The following is an 18879-nucleotide window of genomic DNA, read 5'->3' on the forward strand; positions in this document are numbered from 1 at the left end:
GGAGATATTCGAGATCTTGAAATATAGAAATGAACAGAGATATTTGAGATCTCAAAATATAGAAATGAAGGCTAAAACTGAAAATAACTTATCGGGTCATCACAACTTTGATACTAGACACCTACGATCCTAGAGCGATAGTTGAAAGGATATTGGGTACGATTCAATACTTGTAGTATTAGTGATTGATCAAGATGGAACACACATCGACTTTTGGTAATGATTTTAAGCTCCATGTTGTCATGAATTATAAATGATCAAATTAAGACGTGGGCCAGGTCAATTGAATGAAAAGAAAAAAAGAGTTTCTTATGTCATTCAATGGTCGATTATATTTGACATGAACACATAGTTTAAGTTTAAGGCCTCCATTCAATTTTTGCTTTAGGCCCATAGTGTGGTTGAGCCGCCCCAATGTAGTTATTACAGATTTTTGTCTAGGGGAATTTTTCTCTCAATAATTTTTATATACTTATTCTAGTTTTATATATAGGTCAATTGACTAAACCCCATTATAATTTCCTCATCTTTAGTATAATTCTCTTGTCTAATTTATCGTCCATCAAGCTTTGTATTGTTAGCTTCCGCACATATCGTATTATTTCTAACCCAACAAATAGTATCAGATCCAGTGGTTCAAAGCGAGATCGAAGACAGATTCGGTAAGGTCTGAATTAAGTCGCAACCAATTTGACGATAATAAAGACTTAAAAACATGGCCAGAATACTACGTGTGTGGAGACAAACTTTCAAGTTTCAACAATACTTTTAATATTCCTGTTGTTGCATCTTAAAAAACAAAGCTCATTTTTAACCCATGTTTATGGGCTCCAATGCTTGTTTTAACACATGCTTCTTTTTAATGCATGAGCTTCATTGGTTTAACCCATGTTTATTCTTAATGTGTGGGCTCCTTTTAACCCATTATTGTGTTTCTTTTAACCAATACTAAGATTTTTCAACCTATATCTATTTTTAATCATGACAAGCAGCAATAATAAAGATTGTGCATGTGAAGAAGGCGGATCAAGTGTTGCCAGAAAATTCAGGCCAAGGGAAGAATTGTTAGGGTTTTGCTCTAAATTTTATAATCTATTATGACCCTCTTTCTCTTTTTCCCCTAAAAGGAATAAATCTCCTTCATATGCCTTATCCTTTTCTTGGTGGAAAAGTCTTCGACATTTATAAATTGAGGATCTCTATTTCTTAAAATAATAACAATATCATCTCAATGTAGTCATTAAAGAGTCTTATTTCAAGAAAAAATTCTTCCAATAGTTTTTATATTTTTCTACTAGTTTTTATATGTAGGTCAATTGACCAAACTTCATTATAATATCCTCGTCTTTAATATAATTTTCTTGTGTGATTTATCATCCACCAAACTTTATATTGTTAACTTTTTTATCCACCATGTTATTTCGATCCAACATATTGGGTTTTGCAATATGCTACAGCTTACAGCCTTTATAATTTAGAGCAAATGCACCGAAAGTGCTATTCAATATAATATATTTTCACTGACTTTTAGGACAATTACACGAAATACTTCCCAAAGCATTTAAAAAGTTGTTTGATGAAAAGACTCAAAACCCTAATTAACTAGTAATAAATTAGTAAAATATATGTCTTCTAACCTACTCAGCTTTCATATATTTATTTTAATTAAGTCAATGAAGGAAGGTGCTTGGCATGTCTTTAAGAAAGTCAATGAAGGCTATAGTTACAATTTAGGTCTTTCTCCCTCTCTGTTCTCTATCACAAATTAAGCAGTTGAAGAATGGACAATACAATGGAATTGAGCTCCAACATCATGGCTCTGCCTTGTGAAGTCCTGGTCGATATACTCTCTCGGCTTTCACTCAAACATGTCCACCAACTCCAAACAGTTTCAAAGCAGTGGTTCAGAACCATCTCCAGTCCACATTTCAGAAGACTCTACAACATTAAATCGTTGAATCGTCCTCGAACACTAGTAGTTCAAGTACCTAATGCCAAGTATTCACCAGGCAGGAGGAAAATGATTAGTCGAACTATTGATATTTCGACCATGGATCTCGCTGTGGACGACAGCGAGATCCAGAAAGAGTTCAGTTTTGAGGATATTATTGCCCCTGTAAACTCCTCCTTCATCTCCTCCAACCTTATCATTTCCAATCACAAGGTATGCTATCCTACAACTAAAGAAATCATAAACTTACCAATTTCAAGTTATCCCTCAGTTAGTTTTGATGTTGCCTGTATCCCTTCCAACAATACATACAAGATTGTCCATCTATATGGTACCAAGATTAGTCGTAAATACAACTTTAACTATGGTGGTGAGTTATTGGAGTTCAGATTCGAGATTCTCACATTAAGAGACTGTGGACCAATTCCTAACTATTGGCAACCCCTGCCACATCAAGAATGGTTTTCTCGTAAGGTAGATTCAACATGTGTAAATAATGTAATTTATTGGTTGGTTCGAAGAGGAGATATAATGCAAGATATTATATCAATGGAAACTGAAAATGAAGAATTCTTGAGTACCATTAGTTGCCCCAAAGAGCTATATGATGAACAGCTATCACTGTCTGAGAATACCCAATTAGCAGATTTGAATGGGAAATTATGTTTAGCTTACTACTCAGAAGAATTGTCAAGGATGGAACTATACTTTCTCAAGGATCATAAGAAGCAAGAATGGGTCAAGGAACACACTATCAATTTATCAGGTATGGGGAATTGGTTCAAAATTATGGGGTATGTACCATTACAAGGTGACATTATTCTTGACGGCGGCTGTAAGTTGTCTCTCCTCTACAACATTTGTCACACCTCCTTTTTACATACCCGTGAGGGTACAAGGGAGTTTTTCCAATTAAAGAACGATCGAAACGGGATTATTTATTTAATTCAGAGTCGCCACTTGGGAAAGGTTTGGTTTTTGGTGTCCCAAGTCACCGGTTTATCTTGAATCCCAAATCGAGGAAATTTTCGACTTTTCCAAATGAAATCTGCGAACCAGAAATTCTAAGTAAGAAATTCTGTTGACCCGAGGGAAGGTGTTAGGCACCCTCGAATCCCGTGGTTCTAGCACGGTCGCTTAAATTGTTATAATGGCTAAATATCTGATTTAAATACATGTTGTGACTTATGTGCTTTTATTAAGTTTAAACCGCTTTTATTATTATCATTTATTTTTATAGAATTGCAACGTCGTGAAAATGCATCTCGAACCACGTCACAATCAATGCACCCGTAGTTGTTAACACATTTTGACTCCGTTGAGACTTGGATTTGGGTCACATCAATGTGCACCCGATTTTAAGAATATAATTTGCTTAAAGTCGCGCCTAAAGAATCTAAACGCGTTATTATCTTTGGGGAAGGCAGTGGAATTCACTAAACAGTCCGTCCCAAACTCTAAATATTTATCATGGTCAATTATTGAGGGCCCCGCAATTTGCATTTTTATTTGGCGAGGCTCGTCTCATTATTTTAGAAGGGTATCCTACAGTGACTATATTTCTATTATTTTTGTCTCCAGAGATAGAAGAATGAAAAATGTATGCTAATTGAAGTATATGCTTTGGCCTAAATCAGACTCCTATCAATTTCTGATTAATTACTTATAAAGTAAAAAAAACATCATGCCTTACGAAAATGCTTTGGTCGGACAAAAGATTACATATGAGATTGATAAAATGCAATACTTAATCCGAACATTACATACGAAAAGATTTCTTGTTGAACTTAACTAAACTTATTTGGGCTAGATTAAAGGATAACTGGCGAAGTAAAATGTTTTAATTTGACAAAGAATCATGTACGAGCTAACGAAATACAACACTTAATCCGAACACTTCTCGAGTTGAACTTAACTAAACTTATGTGGACTAATCTTAACTAAAAAAAAACCTAAATGAAACAGGAACAGTATTTGTATAAGGTCGAAGTATACATGCCCATATTAACAAACAAACTACCGAGCTAAAACACAACAGGATAAACTTAGTCGAATATCAGTACATACTTTCGAACTGTTGAATTATAAACTAATCAATTTTCACAGGCATGTTAATGTACTATGAGTATTACAACAAATACTTGAACTTCTTCAACCTTTTTTATTTCATGCTTTCAAACTGTTTCAATTACATCAATATGGGACTTGAAATGTGTACCTGAAAATGCTGAAAATGCAAAGGAGAAGAAGAAGAAGATGGGGAATCAGCAGCAGCAAAAAGCAGAATTAACAGTAGCAGCAGGACAGAAATGCAGCAGCAATAGTGAGTAAGATAGCAGCAGCAATCAGAACAGCACAACAGAAAGGATTCTGTTGCGAGATGGAACTAGAGTTGAAGAAGAAACAGCCAAATGAAACAACACACAGTGTGATGGCAACAATACTCCAGACAATCCAATTCCGGAATATACCAAATGTAACAAAACACTAACAATAATCTCGATTGAAATTTAGAAGAAGGAACACTGCCTAACGTATTGACAATAGATGAACTTCACACAAACAAGACCAAGTTTCTGATTTCTTAATCTGTTTTTTTATCTCTTTCTTGCTCTCTTTCTATTCCTGCCAACTCTTTCTTTTTCTTTTCTATCCTCACAACGTATGTATTTCAAGCTTTCTCTTTCAAAACTCCTCACAGTGTATTTTTCCCTTACAACTCTCAAAGTTCAGTGTCTATCTCTTCTGTCTCTGTATATCTATCCTTTATAAGCCTCAAAACTATCTCTTTTAACAGCCTGTTTTCAGAATATCACAGTACCCCTCCCATGTGCCTTCCATTTTCAATTCCAACTTTAGCTAATTAAGTATTAAACCTCATTCACATCCCCTGGCAGATTCAACTTTTCCATTTTATTAATTAAAAGCAAGTATGGGCAGTAGAATATATCTGACAGCATATGCTGTCAAACCTTTTTAAAATTGAAAGCCCTTTTATGCAGGAAAACAGGTTGTGCACAAGGCACATGAGGTGCACCAATGCACATGCTGTGCTAAGTGCACATGCCCTCCATTTCAGAACTTTAAACAAAACATTCCTTTTACATTACTGATTCAAATTGACAACTATAAGTAAACAAACTGAGTTCTTAATTGATCCAAACAATGCTTAGCAGAAGTAGGTCGACTTGTTATTGCTCGGATAACTGAAACTAATTGACGACACATGTCGACTCGACTATATTAGCATTAACATACACAATCGTAGCCAAAAATCAGACATTTAAACAGTATTGATACATGGTTCGAATTATACTGACTAAACAGAAATGCCCTCGAGGAGTCAACTAGTCAGTACAAATTTGGAATACAACCAATACACATGTCTTATCAGAATAGGAGGGGTTCAAACAAACATAGTGGTTCAGGAAAGGTGGACAAACAGAAGTTGGTAAAAATTCAAAGGCACAAATTGAAACAAAACATGAACAGACATTTAATCACTCACATGGACCAACACAAATAAAGGGAAGAAAGCAGACTCACCTCAAATCTTGAAAAAATCAGAAATTTTGACTCGGACTTGGACAAACTTTCTTAAGGCTGAACGGACTTTAATCGAAGTGTTTCTCAGATGAGAAACCCTTCGATTAAGGTCCATTAGACCTTAATCTCCTTGGCTCGGACGGACATGGGCCAGTGATGAAGAACTACAAAGTTCCAAAACTCAGATCCGGGATTCATGCTTCCCTGGTTAGATTCGGACCAAACCAAGTATGGTTTGGTCACGAGGGGGTCTGGGGAGTGTCTGGTGTGAAGCTGGGGTTAAACTGTGTAGATCGAGTTTTGACTCGAATCTTCAAATGAAGATTCGAGAAGGTGGGGAGGGATTCGAACTACAAGGTTAACAGATTCATGTTCAGGAAGGCAAGGGGATTCTAGGGTGTTAAGGGGAAGGTCACCGGCGTTCATGCCGCCGGTTTTCATGGTGGGGGATACAGGGGCGGCTCTAGGGTTTGAAGGGGATGAGGTTGAAGACGAAGGCTGGGGTTCGGATAGGGGGGCAGGGTAGGATTATGGGCTTATATAGTTAGTGGGTGGACGGATCTCGACCGTTAGATCAATTTAGATCTACGGTCTGGATCTGATGGTTAAGTGGAACGGTGTCGTTTCAAGTGTTGAGGGTTTGGGTTCGGTCCGGGTGTAAACGGGTCGGGTTCCTCAGTGGGTTGTGGGGAAGTGATCTTGGCCGTTGATCAATCTGAGATCAACGGCCCAGATCACACTGGACTAAAACGTCGTCGTTTGGACGTCCTGGGCATCAGGTGGACTTGGACCGGGCAGGCCTGGTTTGGACGTTGTTTGCTTTGGGCCAATTTTAACAAATTGGCCCAAGTCCGGAAGGGAAGGGGTCCTTTCTTTATATATTTTTTTTATTTTTATTTCTTTTCTTATTTATTTTAAAACTAAACAAAAAATCAAATTAAAATTAAATACACACTCAATACAATTATTTGCACACACACTACAATATTTCAAAACAAGTAAAATTAAACAAAACAAAATCACGGACAAAGATGTCTGTTTATGCTTTTCATTTAAACCATGTTACGGTTCAGATTATGCATGATACGTACACATTTTTTTTGAATTTTGTTTTAATAAAGTAAATAAATAAAAATGGGCCGAAGTCACAAATAAATCAACAAAGTGCCGCACAGAAATCTGGAAATTGTACAGCAGGGCCAATTATTATTTTTTTATTTCTTTTTGGAGCGATTGTCGTGCGAAACAAAAATCACGTGCTCACAGCTGCCCCTCTTTGTTCGGAAACTCGAAGAGTTTTCGTGCAAAGATAAAGTGAGCGTGTATGAGCGATTTTTGCCTATGGACCACTCCGTATGAAGCATTTTTTTTTGAAAGACCTGACCGAATCTTGCTTCAAAGATTTCCTACATATCCTGGGCTAAACAGGAATCAGGTCAATGTAGTTCGAGAAGTTTTGGTAGTTGGGACTACCATGGGACTGCAATGCTTGCTGCTACTGCTGCTGATGTTGTCACTGCTACGTCACTGACCGCCTTATTACAACCAAACGAAAATTGGAAAATGAACTAACTACTTATATGCATGTCAACTGCTAGTTACAAGATTCCTATCTATGATTCTTTTACGACTTGATCTTGGGTCTTAGCTGATTCTGCTTGTAGACTCCGATCTGAATCTTGATGCTTGCGAGTTGTGGTGACCTGTTTAATCTCTGGGATACTGAGTGAGACGCAATTTGCAGGGTTTAAGACCTTAGTCAAATGTTGGAGTCGATCTGCTCTCCATTCACTCTGATATTTCGGGATGTCTTCTTTTGTTTTTTTTTTCTTCTTTGATTCTGAGTTGAGACTCATCTCGTGAGTCATTTCGATCCGTGTGGCTCGAGGTTAAACCTGCGGGAAAAAACAAACAAACGAACAAAATTTTCTGCCCCAGTTTCACTAGGAAAATTTCGTTAATTATTCACCAGGAAGTTCATAAAATTGATGAAAGAGGATATGCATGCTTAGTTCAGGGTTGGAGCCCTACTACCGACTAGCTGGGGAAAGGTTCAGTTCAGGGTTTAAAACCCTAATGCCGAACAAAGGAAGAATTCAGTTTAGGGTTCAAAACCCTAATGCTGACTAAAAGGAAAATTCAGTTTAGGGTTTAAAACCCTAATGCTGATTGCATGAAAAGCTCAGTTTAGAGTTTAAAACTCTAATGCTTGCTGAAAGGAAAAAGTTCAGTTTAGGGTTTAAAACTCTAATGCTGACTAAAAGGAAAATTCAGTTTAGGGTTTAAAACCCTAATGCTGATTGCATGAAAAAGCTCAGTTTAGAGTTTAAAACTCTAATGCTGGCTGGAAGGAAAAGTTCAGTTTAGGGTTTAAAACCCTAATGCTGACTAAAAGGAAAATTCAGTTTAGGGTTTAAAACCCTAATGCTGATTGCATGAAAAGCTCAGTTTAGAGTTTAAAACTCTAATGCTGGCTGAAAGGAAAAAGTTCAGTTTAGGGTTTAAAACCCTAATGCTGACTAAAAAGGAAAATTCAGTTTAGGGTTTAAAACCCTAATGCTGATTGCATGAAAAAGCTCAGTTTAGAGTTTAAAACTCTAATGCTGGCTGAAAGGAAAAAGTTCAGTTTAGGGTTTAAAACCCTAATGCTGACTAAAAGGAAAATTCAGTTTAGGGTTTAAAACCCTAATGCTGATTGCATGAAAAAGCTCAGTTTAGAGTTTAAAACTCTAATGCTGGCTGAAAGGAAAAAGTTCAGTTTAGGGTTTAAAACCCTAATGCTGACTAAAAGGAAAATTCAGTTTAGGGTTTAAAACCCTAATGCTGATTGCATGAAAAAGCTCAGTTTAGAGTTTAAAACTCTAATGCTGGCTGAAAGGAAAAAGTTCAGTTTAGGGTTTAAAACCCTAATGCTGACTAAAAGGAAAATTCAGTTTAGGGTTTAAAACCCTAATGCTGATTGCATGAAAAAGCTCAGTTTAGAGTTTAAAACTCTAATGCTGGCTGAAAGGAAAAAGTTCAGTTTAGGGTTTAAAACCCTAATGCTGACTAAAAGGAAAATTCAGTTTAGGGTTTAAAACCCTAATGCTGATTGCATGAAAAAGCTCAGTTTAGAGTTTAAAACTCTAATGCTGGCTGAAAGGAAAAAGTTCAGTTTAGGGTTTAAAACCCTAATGCTGACTAAAAGGAAAATTCAGTTTAGGGTTTAAAACCCTAATGCTGATTGCATGAAAAAGCTCAGTTTAGAGTTTAAAACTCTAATGCTGGCTGAAAGGAAAAAGTTCAGTTTAGGGTTTAAAACCCTAATGCTGACTAAAAGGAAAATTCAGTTTAGGGTTTAAAACCCTAATGCTGATTGCATGAAAAAGCTCAGTTTAGAGTTTAAAACTCTAATGCTGGCTGAAAGGAAAAAGTTCAGTTTAGGGTTTAAAACCCTAATGCTGACTAAAAGGAAAATTCAGTTTAGGGTTTAAAACCCTAATGCTGATTGCATGAAAAAGCTCAGTTTAGAGTTTAAAACTCTAATGCTGGCTGAAAGGAAAAATTCAGTTTAGGGTTTAAAACCCTAATGCTGATTAAAAGGAAAATTCAGTTTAGGGTTTAAAACCCTAATGCTGATTGCATGGAAAAAAAACTCAATTTAGGGTTTTAAAACCCTAATGTTGGCTGAAAGGAAAAGTTCAGTTTAGGGTTTAAAACCCTAATGCTGACTAAAAAGGAAAATTCAGTTTAGGGTTTAAAACCCTAATGCTGATTGCATGAAAAAGCTCAGTTTAGAGTTTAAAACTCTAATGCTGGCTGGAAGGAAAATTCAGTTTAGGGTTTAAAACCCTAATGCTGACTAAAAAGAAAATTCAGTTTAGGGTTTAAAACCCTAATGCTGATTGCATGGAAAAAGCTCACTTTAGGGTTTAAAACCCTAATGCTGGCTGAAAGGAAAATTCAGTTTAGGGTTTAAAACCCTAATGTTGACTAAAAAGAAAATTCAGTTTAGGGTTTAAACCCTAATGCTGATTGCATGGAAAAAGCTCAGTTTAGGGTTTAAAACCCTAATGTTGGCTGAAAGGAAAAGTTCAGTTTAGGGTTTAAAACCCTAATGCTGACTAAAAAGGAAAATTCAGTTTAGGGTTTAAAACCCTAATGCTGATTGCATGAAAAAGCTCAGTTTAGAGTTTAAAACTCTAATGCTGGCTGAAAGGAAAAAGTTCAGTTTAGGGTTTAAAACTCTAATGCTGACTAAAAGGAAAATTCAGTTTAGGGTTTAAAACCCTAATGCTGATTAAAAGGAAAATTCAGTTTAGGGTTTAAATCCCTAATGCTGATTGGCTGGGGATAAAGCTCGAGAATGCTACACGATCTATTTTTTGAGTTTTCTTGTTTTAATAGAAGATAAAAGGGAGTTTTGCGGGAACTTACCTTTTGAGTGAATTCCTTATTGCCAAAATATTTCTTGTACCCGTGTACCTTCTTCTTTGGGCGACACCCGCTTCTTGCATGGCTGTCTTGGATTATTCCTGTTTCAACTTTTCAGACAAAGAACAATTGTTAGTTCGGAAACGACGGTTGGTTCGGTGACCTTGATCGTTCCCAATTGCTTTGTTACGTCTCTATTTCTGTTGCGAAGTCCCGCCATTGATTTGATTCGAATGGCGAAACCATTAGACTGCTCAGGCTTGTATTTCCGGATTCTGTGATGATTTGCTTCGTAAGGCCTCTTTTTTCTTTTGTCCCGTTTTGATTGAAGGTTCTCAACGGGGATTTTATTGGAGGTGTTCTGTGGGGATTTGTATAAAAGGAAGCTCTGTGGGGGGAATATTTACAAAGGGACTCGCTGGGGACGTGCTGGGGATTTGTTTCAAAGCGGGCTTTCTAGGGTTCGTTGGAGTAAGCTTGTTGGGGAATATTTACACAAGGACTCGCTGGGGATGTGCTGGGGATTTTTTTTTTTTTTTTAATTATTGTGGTAGACCCTGCGGGGGATTGTTCAAAAGGGGAGACTCTGTGGGGATTTGTACAGAGGGAGACTCTGTGGGGGTTTGTCCGAAGGCGGACTTGCTGGGGAAGATTTCAAGATTTCTCTCTTTCCTCTTTACTCTGAAACGCCATCAAACGTCATGATTCATCAGGCTTGGGCAATCATACCAACGAGACGAGGCGCTTTCCTTTATGAGACGGGATTCCGTGCAAACAAACCATGCTACCTGTCCTTTCCGGTGTGTCCTGAACTTGGGGTTAAAATGCAAAAGGGATTCGAAAAGAAACAAAGAAAGGGGAAAACAAATCAGAAAAGGAATACCCTTTTCGGGATGAGAAAGACTTATCTGAGGAGGATAACGCTGGCTTTAAATGACATGACATGCTCTTTGGACTGGACGTCTGACCTTCTAAGAGGATATGCATGCTTAGTTCAGGGTTGGAGCCCTACTACCGACTAGCTGGGGAAAGGTTCAGTTCAGGGTTTAAAACCCTAATGCCGAACAAAGGAAGAATTCAGTTTAGGGTTCAAAACCCTAATGCTGACTAAAAGGAAAATTCAGTTTAGGGTTTAAAACCCTAATGCTTATTGCATGAAAAGCTCAGTTTAGAGTTTAAAACTCGAATGCTTGCTGAAAGGAAAAAGTTCAGTTTAGGGTTTAAAACCCTAATGCTGACTAAAAGGAAAATTCAGTTTAGGGTTTAAAACCATAATGCTGATTGCACGAAAAAGCTCAGTTTAGAGTTTAAAACTCTAATGCTGGCTGGAAGGAAAAGTTCAGTTTAGGGTTTAAAACCCTAATGCTGACTAAAAAGGAAAATTCAATTTAGGGTTTAAAACCCTAATGCTGATTGCATGAAAAGCTCAGTTTAGATTTAAAACTCTAATGCTGGCTGAAAGGAAAAAGTTCAGTTTAGGATTTAAAACCCTAATGCTGACTAAAAAGGAAAATTCAGTTTAGGGTTTAAAACCCTAATGCTGATTGCATGAAAAAGCTCAGTTTAGAGTTTAAAACTCTAATGCTGGCTGAAAGGAAAAAGTTCAGTTTAGGGTTTAAAACCCTAATGCTGACTAAAAGAAAAATTCAGTTTAGGGTTTAAAACCCTAATGCTGATTGCATGAAAAAGCTCAGTTTAGAGTTTAAAACTCTAATGCTGGCTGAAAGGAAAAAGTTCAGTTTAGGGTTTAAAACCCTAATGCTGACTAAAAGGAAAATTCAGTTTAGGGTTTAAAACCCTAATGCTGATTGCATGAAAAAGCTCAGTTTAGAGTTTAAAACTCTAATGCTGGCTGAAAGGAAAAAGTTCAGTTTAGGGTTTAAAACCCTAATGCTGACTAAAAGGAAAATTCAGTTTAGGGTTTAAAACCCTAATGCTGATTGCATGAAAAAGCTCAGTTTAGAGTTTAAAACTCTAATGCTGGCTGAAAGGAAAAAGTTCAGTTTAGGGTTTAAAACCCTAATGCTGACTAAAAGGAAAATTCAGTTTAGGGTTTAAAACCCTAATGCTGATTGCATGAAAAAGCTCAGTTTATTGTTTAAAACTCTAATGCTGGCTGAAAGGAAAAAGTTCAGTTTAGGGTTTAAAACCCTAATGCTGACTAAAAGGAAAATTCAGTTTAGGGTTTAAAACCCTAATGCTGATTGCATGAAAAAGCTCAGTTTAGAGTTTAAAACTCTAATGCTGGCTGAAAGGAAAAATTCAGTTTAGAGTTTAAAACCCTAATGCTGATTAAAAGGAAAATTCAGTTTTAGGGTTTAAAACCCTAATGCTGATTGCATGAAAAAGCTCAGTTTAGAGTTTAAAACTCTAATGCTGGCTGAAAGGAAAAAGTTCAGTTTAGGGTTTAAAACCCTAATGCTGACTAAAAGGAAAATTCAGTTTAGGGTTTAAAACCCTAATGCTGATTGCATGAAAAAGCTCAGTTTAGAGTTTAAAACTCTAATGCTGGCTGAAAGGAAAAAGTTCAGTTTAGGGTTTAAAACCCTAATGCTGACTAAAAGGAAAATTCAGTTTAGGGTTTAAAACCCTAATGCTGATTGCATGAAAAAGCTCAGTTTAGAGTTTAAAACTCTAATGCTGGCTGAAAGGAAAAAGTTCAGTTTAGGGTTTAAAACCCTAATGCTGACTAAAAGGAAAATTCAGTTTAGGGTTTAAAACCCTAATGCTGATTGCATGAAAAAGCTCAGTTTAGAGTTTAAAACTCTAATGCTGGCTGAAAGGAAAAATTCAGTTTAGGGTTTAAAACCCTAATGCTGATTAAAAGGAAAATTCAGTTTAGGGTTTAAAACCCTAATGCTGATTGCATGGAAAAAAAACTCAGTTTAGGGTTTTAAAACCCTAATGCTGGCTGAAAGGAAAAGTTCAGTTTAGGGTTTAAAACCCTAATGCTGACTAAAAAGGAAAATTCAGTTTAGGGTTTAAAACCCTAATGCTGATTGCATGAAAAAGCTCAGTTTAGAGTTTAAAACTCTAATGCTGGCTGGAAGGAAAATTCAGTTTAGGGTTTAAAACCCTAATGCTGACTAAAAAGAAAATTCAGTTTAGGGTTTAAAACCCTAATGCTGATTGCATGGAAAAGCTCAGTTTAGAGTTTAAAACTCTAATGCTGGCTGAAAGGAAAAAGTTCAGTTTAGGGTTTAAAACCCTAATGCTGACTAAAAGGAAAATTCAGTTTAGGGTTTAAAACCCTAATGCTGATTGCATGGAAAAGCTCAGTTTAGAGTTTAAAACTCTAATGCTGGCTGAAAGGAAAAAGTTCAGTTTAGGGTTTAAAACCCTAATGCTGACTAAAAGGAAAATTCAGTTTAGGGTTTAAAACCCTAATGCTGATTGCATGAAAAAGCTCAGTTTAGAGTTTAAAACTCTAATGCTGGCTGAAAGGAAAAAGTTCAGTTTAGGGTTTAAAACCCTAATGCTGACTAAAAGGAAAATTCAGTTTAGGGTTTAAAACCCTAATGCTGATTAAAAGGAAAATTCAGTTTAGGGTTTAAATCCCTAATGCTGATTGGCTGGGGATAAAGCTCGAGAATGCTACACGATCTATTTTTTGAGTTTTCTTGTTTTAATAGAAGATAAAAGGGAGTTTTGCGGGAACTTACCTTTTGAGTGAATTCCTTATTGCCAAAATATTTCTTGTACCCGTGTACCTTCTTCTTTGGGCGACACCCGCTTCTTGCATGGCTGTCTTGGATTATTCCTGTTTCAACTTTTCAGACAAAGAACAATTGTTAGTTCGGAAACGACGGTTGGTTCGGTGACCTTGATCGTTCCCAATTGCTTTGTTACGTCTCTATTTCTGTTGCGAAGTCCCGCCATTGATTTGATTCGAATGGCGAAACCATTAGACTGCTCAGGCTTGTATTTCCGGATTCTGTGATGATTTGCTTCGTAAGGCCTCTTTTTTCTTTTGTCCCGTTTTGATTGAAGGTTCTCAAGGGGGATTTTATTGGAGGTGTTCTGTGGGGATTTGTATAAAAGGAAGCTCTGTGGGGGGAATATTTACAAATGGACTTGCTGGGGACGTGCTGGGGATTTGTTTCAAAGCGGGCTTTCTAGGGTTCGTTGGAGTAAGCTTGTTGGGGAATATTTACACAAGGACTCGCTGGGGATGTGCTGGGGATTTTTTTTTTTTTTTAATTATTGGGGGAGACCCTGCGGGGGATTTTTCAAAAGGGGAGACTCTGTGGGGATTTGTACAGAGGGAGACTCTGTGGGGGTTTGTCCGAAGGCGGACTTGCTGGGGAAGATTTCAAGATTTCTCTCTTTCCTCTTTACTCTGAAACGCCATCAAACGTCATGATTCATCAGGCTTGGGCAATCATACCAACGAGACGAGGCGCTTTCCTTTATGAGACGAGATTCCGTGCAAACAAACCATGCTACCTGTCCTTTCCGGTGTGTCCTGAACTTGGGGTTAAAATGCAAAAGGGATTCGAAAAGAAACAAAGAAAGGGGAAAACAAATCAGAAAAGGAATACCCTTTTCGGGATGAGAAAGACTTATCTGAGGAGGATAACGCTGGCTTTAAATGACATGACATGCTCTTTGGACTGGACGTCTGACCTTCTAAGAGGATATGCATGCTTAGTTCAGGGTTGGAGCCCTACTACCGACTAGCTGGGGAAAGGTTCAGTTCAGGGTTTAAAACCCTAATGCCGAACAAAGGAAGAATTCAGTTTAGGGTTCAAAACCCTAATGCTGACTAAAAGGAAAATTCAGTTTAGGGTTTAAAACCCTAATGCTTATTGCATGAAAAGCTCAGTTTAGAGTTTAAAACTCTAATGCTTGCTGAAAGGAAAAAGTTCAGTTTAGGGTTTAAAACCCTAATGCTGACTAAAAGGAAAATTCAGTTTAGGGTTTAAAACCATAATGCTGATTGCACGAAAAAGCTCAGTTTAGAGTTTAAAACTCTAATACTGGCTGGAAGGAAAAGTTCAGTTTAGGGTTTAAAACCCTAATGCTGACTAAAAAGGAAAATTCAGTTTAGGGTTTAAAACCCTAATGCTGATTGCATGAAAAGCTCAGTTTAGAGTTTAAAACTCTAATGCTGGCTGAAAGGAAAAAGTTCAGTTTAGGGTTTAAAACCCTAATGCTGACTAAAAAGGAAAATTCAGTTTAGGGTTTAAAACCCTAATGCTGATTGCATGAAAAAGCTCAGTTTAGAGTTTAAAACTCTAATGCTGGCTGAAAGGAAAAAGTTCAGTTTAGGGTTTAAAACCCTAATGCTGACTAAAAGGAAAATTCAGTTTAGGGTTTAAAACCCTAATGCTGATTGCATGAAAAAGCTCAGTTTAGAGTTTAAAACTCTAATGCTGGCTGAAAGGAAAAAGTTCAGTTTAGGGTTTAAAACCCTAATGCTGACTAAAAGGAAAATTCAGTTTAGGGTTTAAAACCCTAATGCTGATTGCATGAAAAAGCTCAGTTTAGAGTTTAAAACTCTAATGCTGGCTGAAAGGAAAAAGTTCAGTTTAGGGTTTAAAACCCTAATGTTGACTAAAAGGAAAATTCAGTTTAGGGTTTAAAACCCTAATGCTGATTGCATGAAAAAGCTCAGTTTAGAGTTTAAAACTCTAATGCTGGCTGAAAGGAAAAAGTTCAGTTTAGGGTTTAAAACCCTAATGCTGACTAAAAGGAAAATTCAGTTTAGGGTTTAAAACCCTAATGCTGATTGCATGAAAAAGCTCAGTTTAGAGTTTAAAACTCTAATGCTGGCTGAAAGGAAAAAGTTCAGTTTAGGGTTTAAAACCCTAATGCTGACTAAAAGGAAAATTCAGTTTAGGGTTTAAAACCCTAATGCTGATTGCATGAAAAAGCTCAGTTTAGAGTTTAAAACTCTAATGCTGGCTGAAAGGAAAAATTCAGTTTAGAGTTTAAAACCCTAATGCTGATTAAAAGGAAAATTCAGTTTTAGGGTTTAAAACCCTAATGCTGATTGCATGAAAAAGCTCAGTTTAGAGTTTAAAACTCTAATGCTGGCTGAAAGGAAAAAGTTCAGTTTAGGGTTTAAAACCCTAATGCTGACTAAAAGGAAAATTCAGTTTAGGGTTTAAAATCCTAATGCTGATTGCATGGAAAAGCTCAGTTTAGGGTTTAAAACCCTAATGCTGGCTGAAAGAACGGATCTGTGATTCCAAACTGGTGGCACTCTGCCGAAACTTTCTTGGGGTAGCGTCATTCTTTTTCGGCCAACAGCGCCCTTTGCGGGTTTTCGCTGGCTGACCTCTCTCATTTCTCTTCCTGTCATCGCTTGATAGCACTCTTTGCGAGTTTTTACTAAACAAGCTCTCTCATTTTGGTTTCTCTACTCCCGTCGCCTCGTGGTGCCCGAAGGTTTTCACCGCCGAGACTCTCTCATTTTATTTCTCTCAACTCAGGGTGTGCCGGTTTCCATTTGTGATGCTTATTGGTTTCCCACTATCTTTGGTAATTGATTTGAAGGCTTGTACTTGGTAAAGAGAGGTAGCTGATACTAAACTTCTCAAGTGTCCGACATGCCCCGGTTTTCAATTTCAGGGTGGATGGGATTTTATTGTTGGTGTGACTGAACCTCAGGGAGAGGCTGCCTACGTATCCTTTCGGAATCAAGTCAAACGTAGTTCAGGCCTCAATCAATGTTTTGTTTTGTTTTTGTTTTCTTTTTTTTTTTTTTTTGTAAACGGCTTGAAAGTTGGCAGAGAGAATTGGGTAGTGTTTGGGAAGTAGTGGGGAATAAAACCTTCGCCATTTTCGAACGTGTCAAGACCACTGGAGTATGATTTAGACGTAGTACCTCTTGACTGCATCTGCATTTACTGCTGTGTCGGGGTCATTTCCTTCGATATCACCTAAATACAATGCTCCTCTTGGCAATATTTTCCTTACGATGTATGGGCCTTTCCAATTTGGGGCAAACTTTCCTTTTGCTTCTTCATGATGCGGCAGAATACGCCTCAGTACCAGCTGACCTACTTCGAAATTCCGGGGTCGGACTTTCTTGTTGTAAGCACGGGCCATCCTTCGTTGGTATAACTGTCCGTGACAAACTGCAGCCATCCGCTTTTCATCAATCAACGTCAATTGCTCTAACCGAGTCTTAACCCACTCGCTGTCCTCGATTTCTGCTTCGACAATGATTCGAAGTGAAGGAATCTCTACCTCTGCCGGTATTACGGCCTCGGTCCCATAAACCAAAAGATAAGGAGTCGCTCCCACCGATGTGCGTACCGTAGTGCGGTACCCCAATAATGCAAAAGGTAACTGCTCATGCCACTGTCGGGAACTTTGTATTGTTTTCCTCAAAATCTTCTTGATGTTTTTATTTGCAGCTTCCACAGCACCATTGGCTTTTGGCCGATAAGGAGTGGAATTCCTGTGTGTTATCTTGAATTGCTCGCACACATCTCCCATCAAGTGACTGTTCAAGTTTGCTGCATTATCTGTAATGATAGTCGCAGGAATACCGAAGCGACAGATAAGATTTGAGTGTACAAAATCCACTACAGCTTTCTTGGTGACCGACTTGAGAGTGACAGCCTCTACCCATTTTGTGAAGTAATCGATGGCAACCAGTATAAACCTGTGTCCATTCGAAGCCTTTGGTTCAATTGGTCCAATGACGTCCATGCCCCAGGCGACAAATGGCCAAGGTGCAGACATGGGATGCAGTTCTGTGGGAGGTGCGTGAATCAAATCACCGTGCACCTGACACTGATGACATTTCCGAACGAAGCTAAAGCAATCCTTTTCCATGGTCATCCAGTAATAACCTGCTCGAAGGATTTTCTTCGCTAAGACATACCCGTTCATGTGAGGTCCGCACACACCTGCGTGTACTTCGTGCATGATCTTTCTCGATTCCTCGATATCGACACATCTTAGGAGATTGAGGTCCGGGGTCCTCTTATATAACAATTCACCGCTTAGAAAGAAACCACTTGCATGTCGCCTAATGGTCCTCTTCTGATCTCCAGTAGCATGCTCTGGGTATTCTTGCGTCTTCAGGAATTTCCTGATGTCATGGTACCAAGGCTGCGTACTTGATCCTGCCTCGATTACACTGCAGTAACCGTGTCTTTCCTTGATTTGGATTTCCAAAGGATCGACGTGGGCGTTGCCCGGGTAGGGCAGCATTGAAGCCAAAGTAGCAAGTGCATCTGCCAGTTCATTGTGACACCTCGGAATGTACCTGAATTCTATTGATGTAAAGCGCTTGCTGAGGTCCTCCACATGTTGTCGGTACGGGATAAGTTTGACATCCCGAGTTTCCCATTCGCCTTGAGCCTGCCGGATGATCAGGTCAGAATCTCCCATAATCAGCAAGTCTTCGACATCCTGATCGATTGCCATATGCATGCCCATAATGCAGGCTTCATACTCAGCTGTATTGTTTGTGCAAAAGAAACGCAGTCTAGCTGTGGCGGGATAATGCTGACCGGAAGGCGAGATCAAAATTGCCCCAATCCCTACACCCTTGGCGTTCACGGCTCCGTCAAAGAACATCTTCCAAACATGAGCTCCCTCCGAGATCACTTCTACGGTGTTTACCTCTTCATCTGGAAAGTAAGTATCCAATGGCTGGTATTCCTCATCGACCGGATTTTCGGCCAAATGATCAGCTAATGCCTGGGCTTTCATGGCCGTGCGAGTGACATAAACTATGTCGAATTCCGTAAGCAAGATTTTCCATTTAGCCAGTCTCCCAGTAGGCATTGGTTTCTGAAATATATACTTCAAGGGATCCAACCTGCTTATGAGGAATGTAGTGTGGGCTTGGAGATAATGTCTCAGCTTTTGAGCAACCCATGTGAGAGCGCAGCATGTCCTTTCCAGCAGAGTGTATTTGGCCTCGTAGCCGGTGAATTTCTTGCTCAAGTAGTAGATTGCTTGCTCCTTCTTTCCGGTTACGTCGTGTTGCCCGAGGATGCAAC

At 38.3% G+C, this 18879-nt stretch overlaps 1 protein-coding gene across 1 annotated transcript in view; it reads left to right on the top strand.

Moving 5' to 3' along the window:
• Positions 1–1792: 1792 nt before the first annotated feature.
• LOC104246359 (putative F-box protein At5g50220) overlaps positions 1793–18879 on the top strand; it is a 35565-nt gene continuing 18478 nt past the window's right edge. The window contains exon 1 of the mRNA XM_070161115.1: positions 1793–2786. Coding sequence (XP_070017216.1) covers positions 1793–2786 — 994 coding nt within the window. The remainder of the gene's footprint in view (positions 2787–18879) is intronic.

This window comes from Nicotiana sylvestris, chromosome 11 (genome assembly GCF_000393655.2).
Source record: "Nicotiana sylvestris chromosome 11, ASM39365v2, whole genome shotgun sequence".
NCBI classification, from domain to species: Eukaryota; Viridiplantae; Streptophyta; class Magnoliopsida; order Solanales; family Solanaceae; genus Nicotiana; species Nicotiana sylvestris.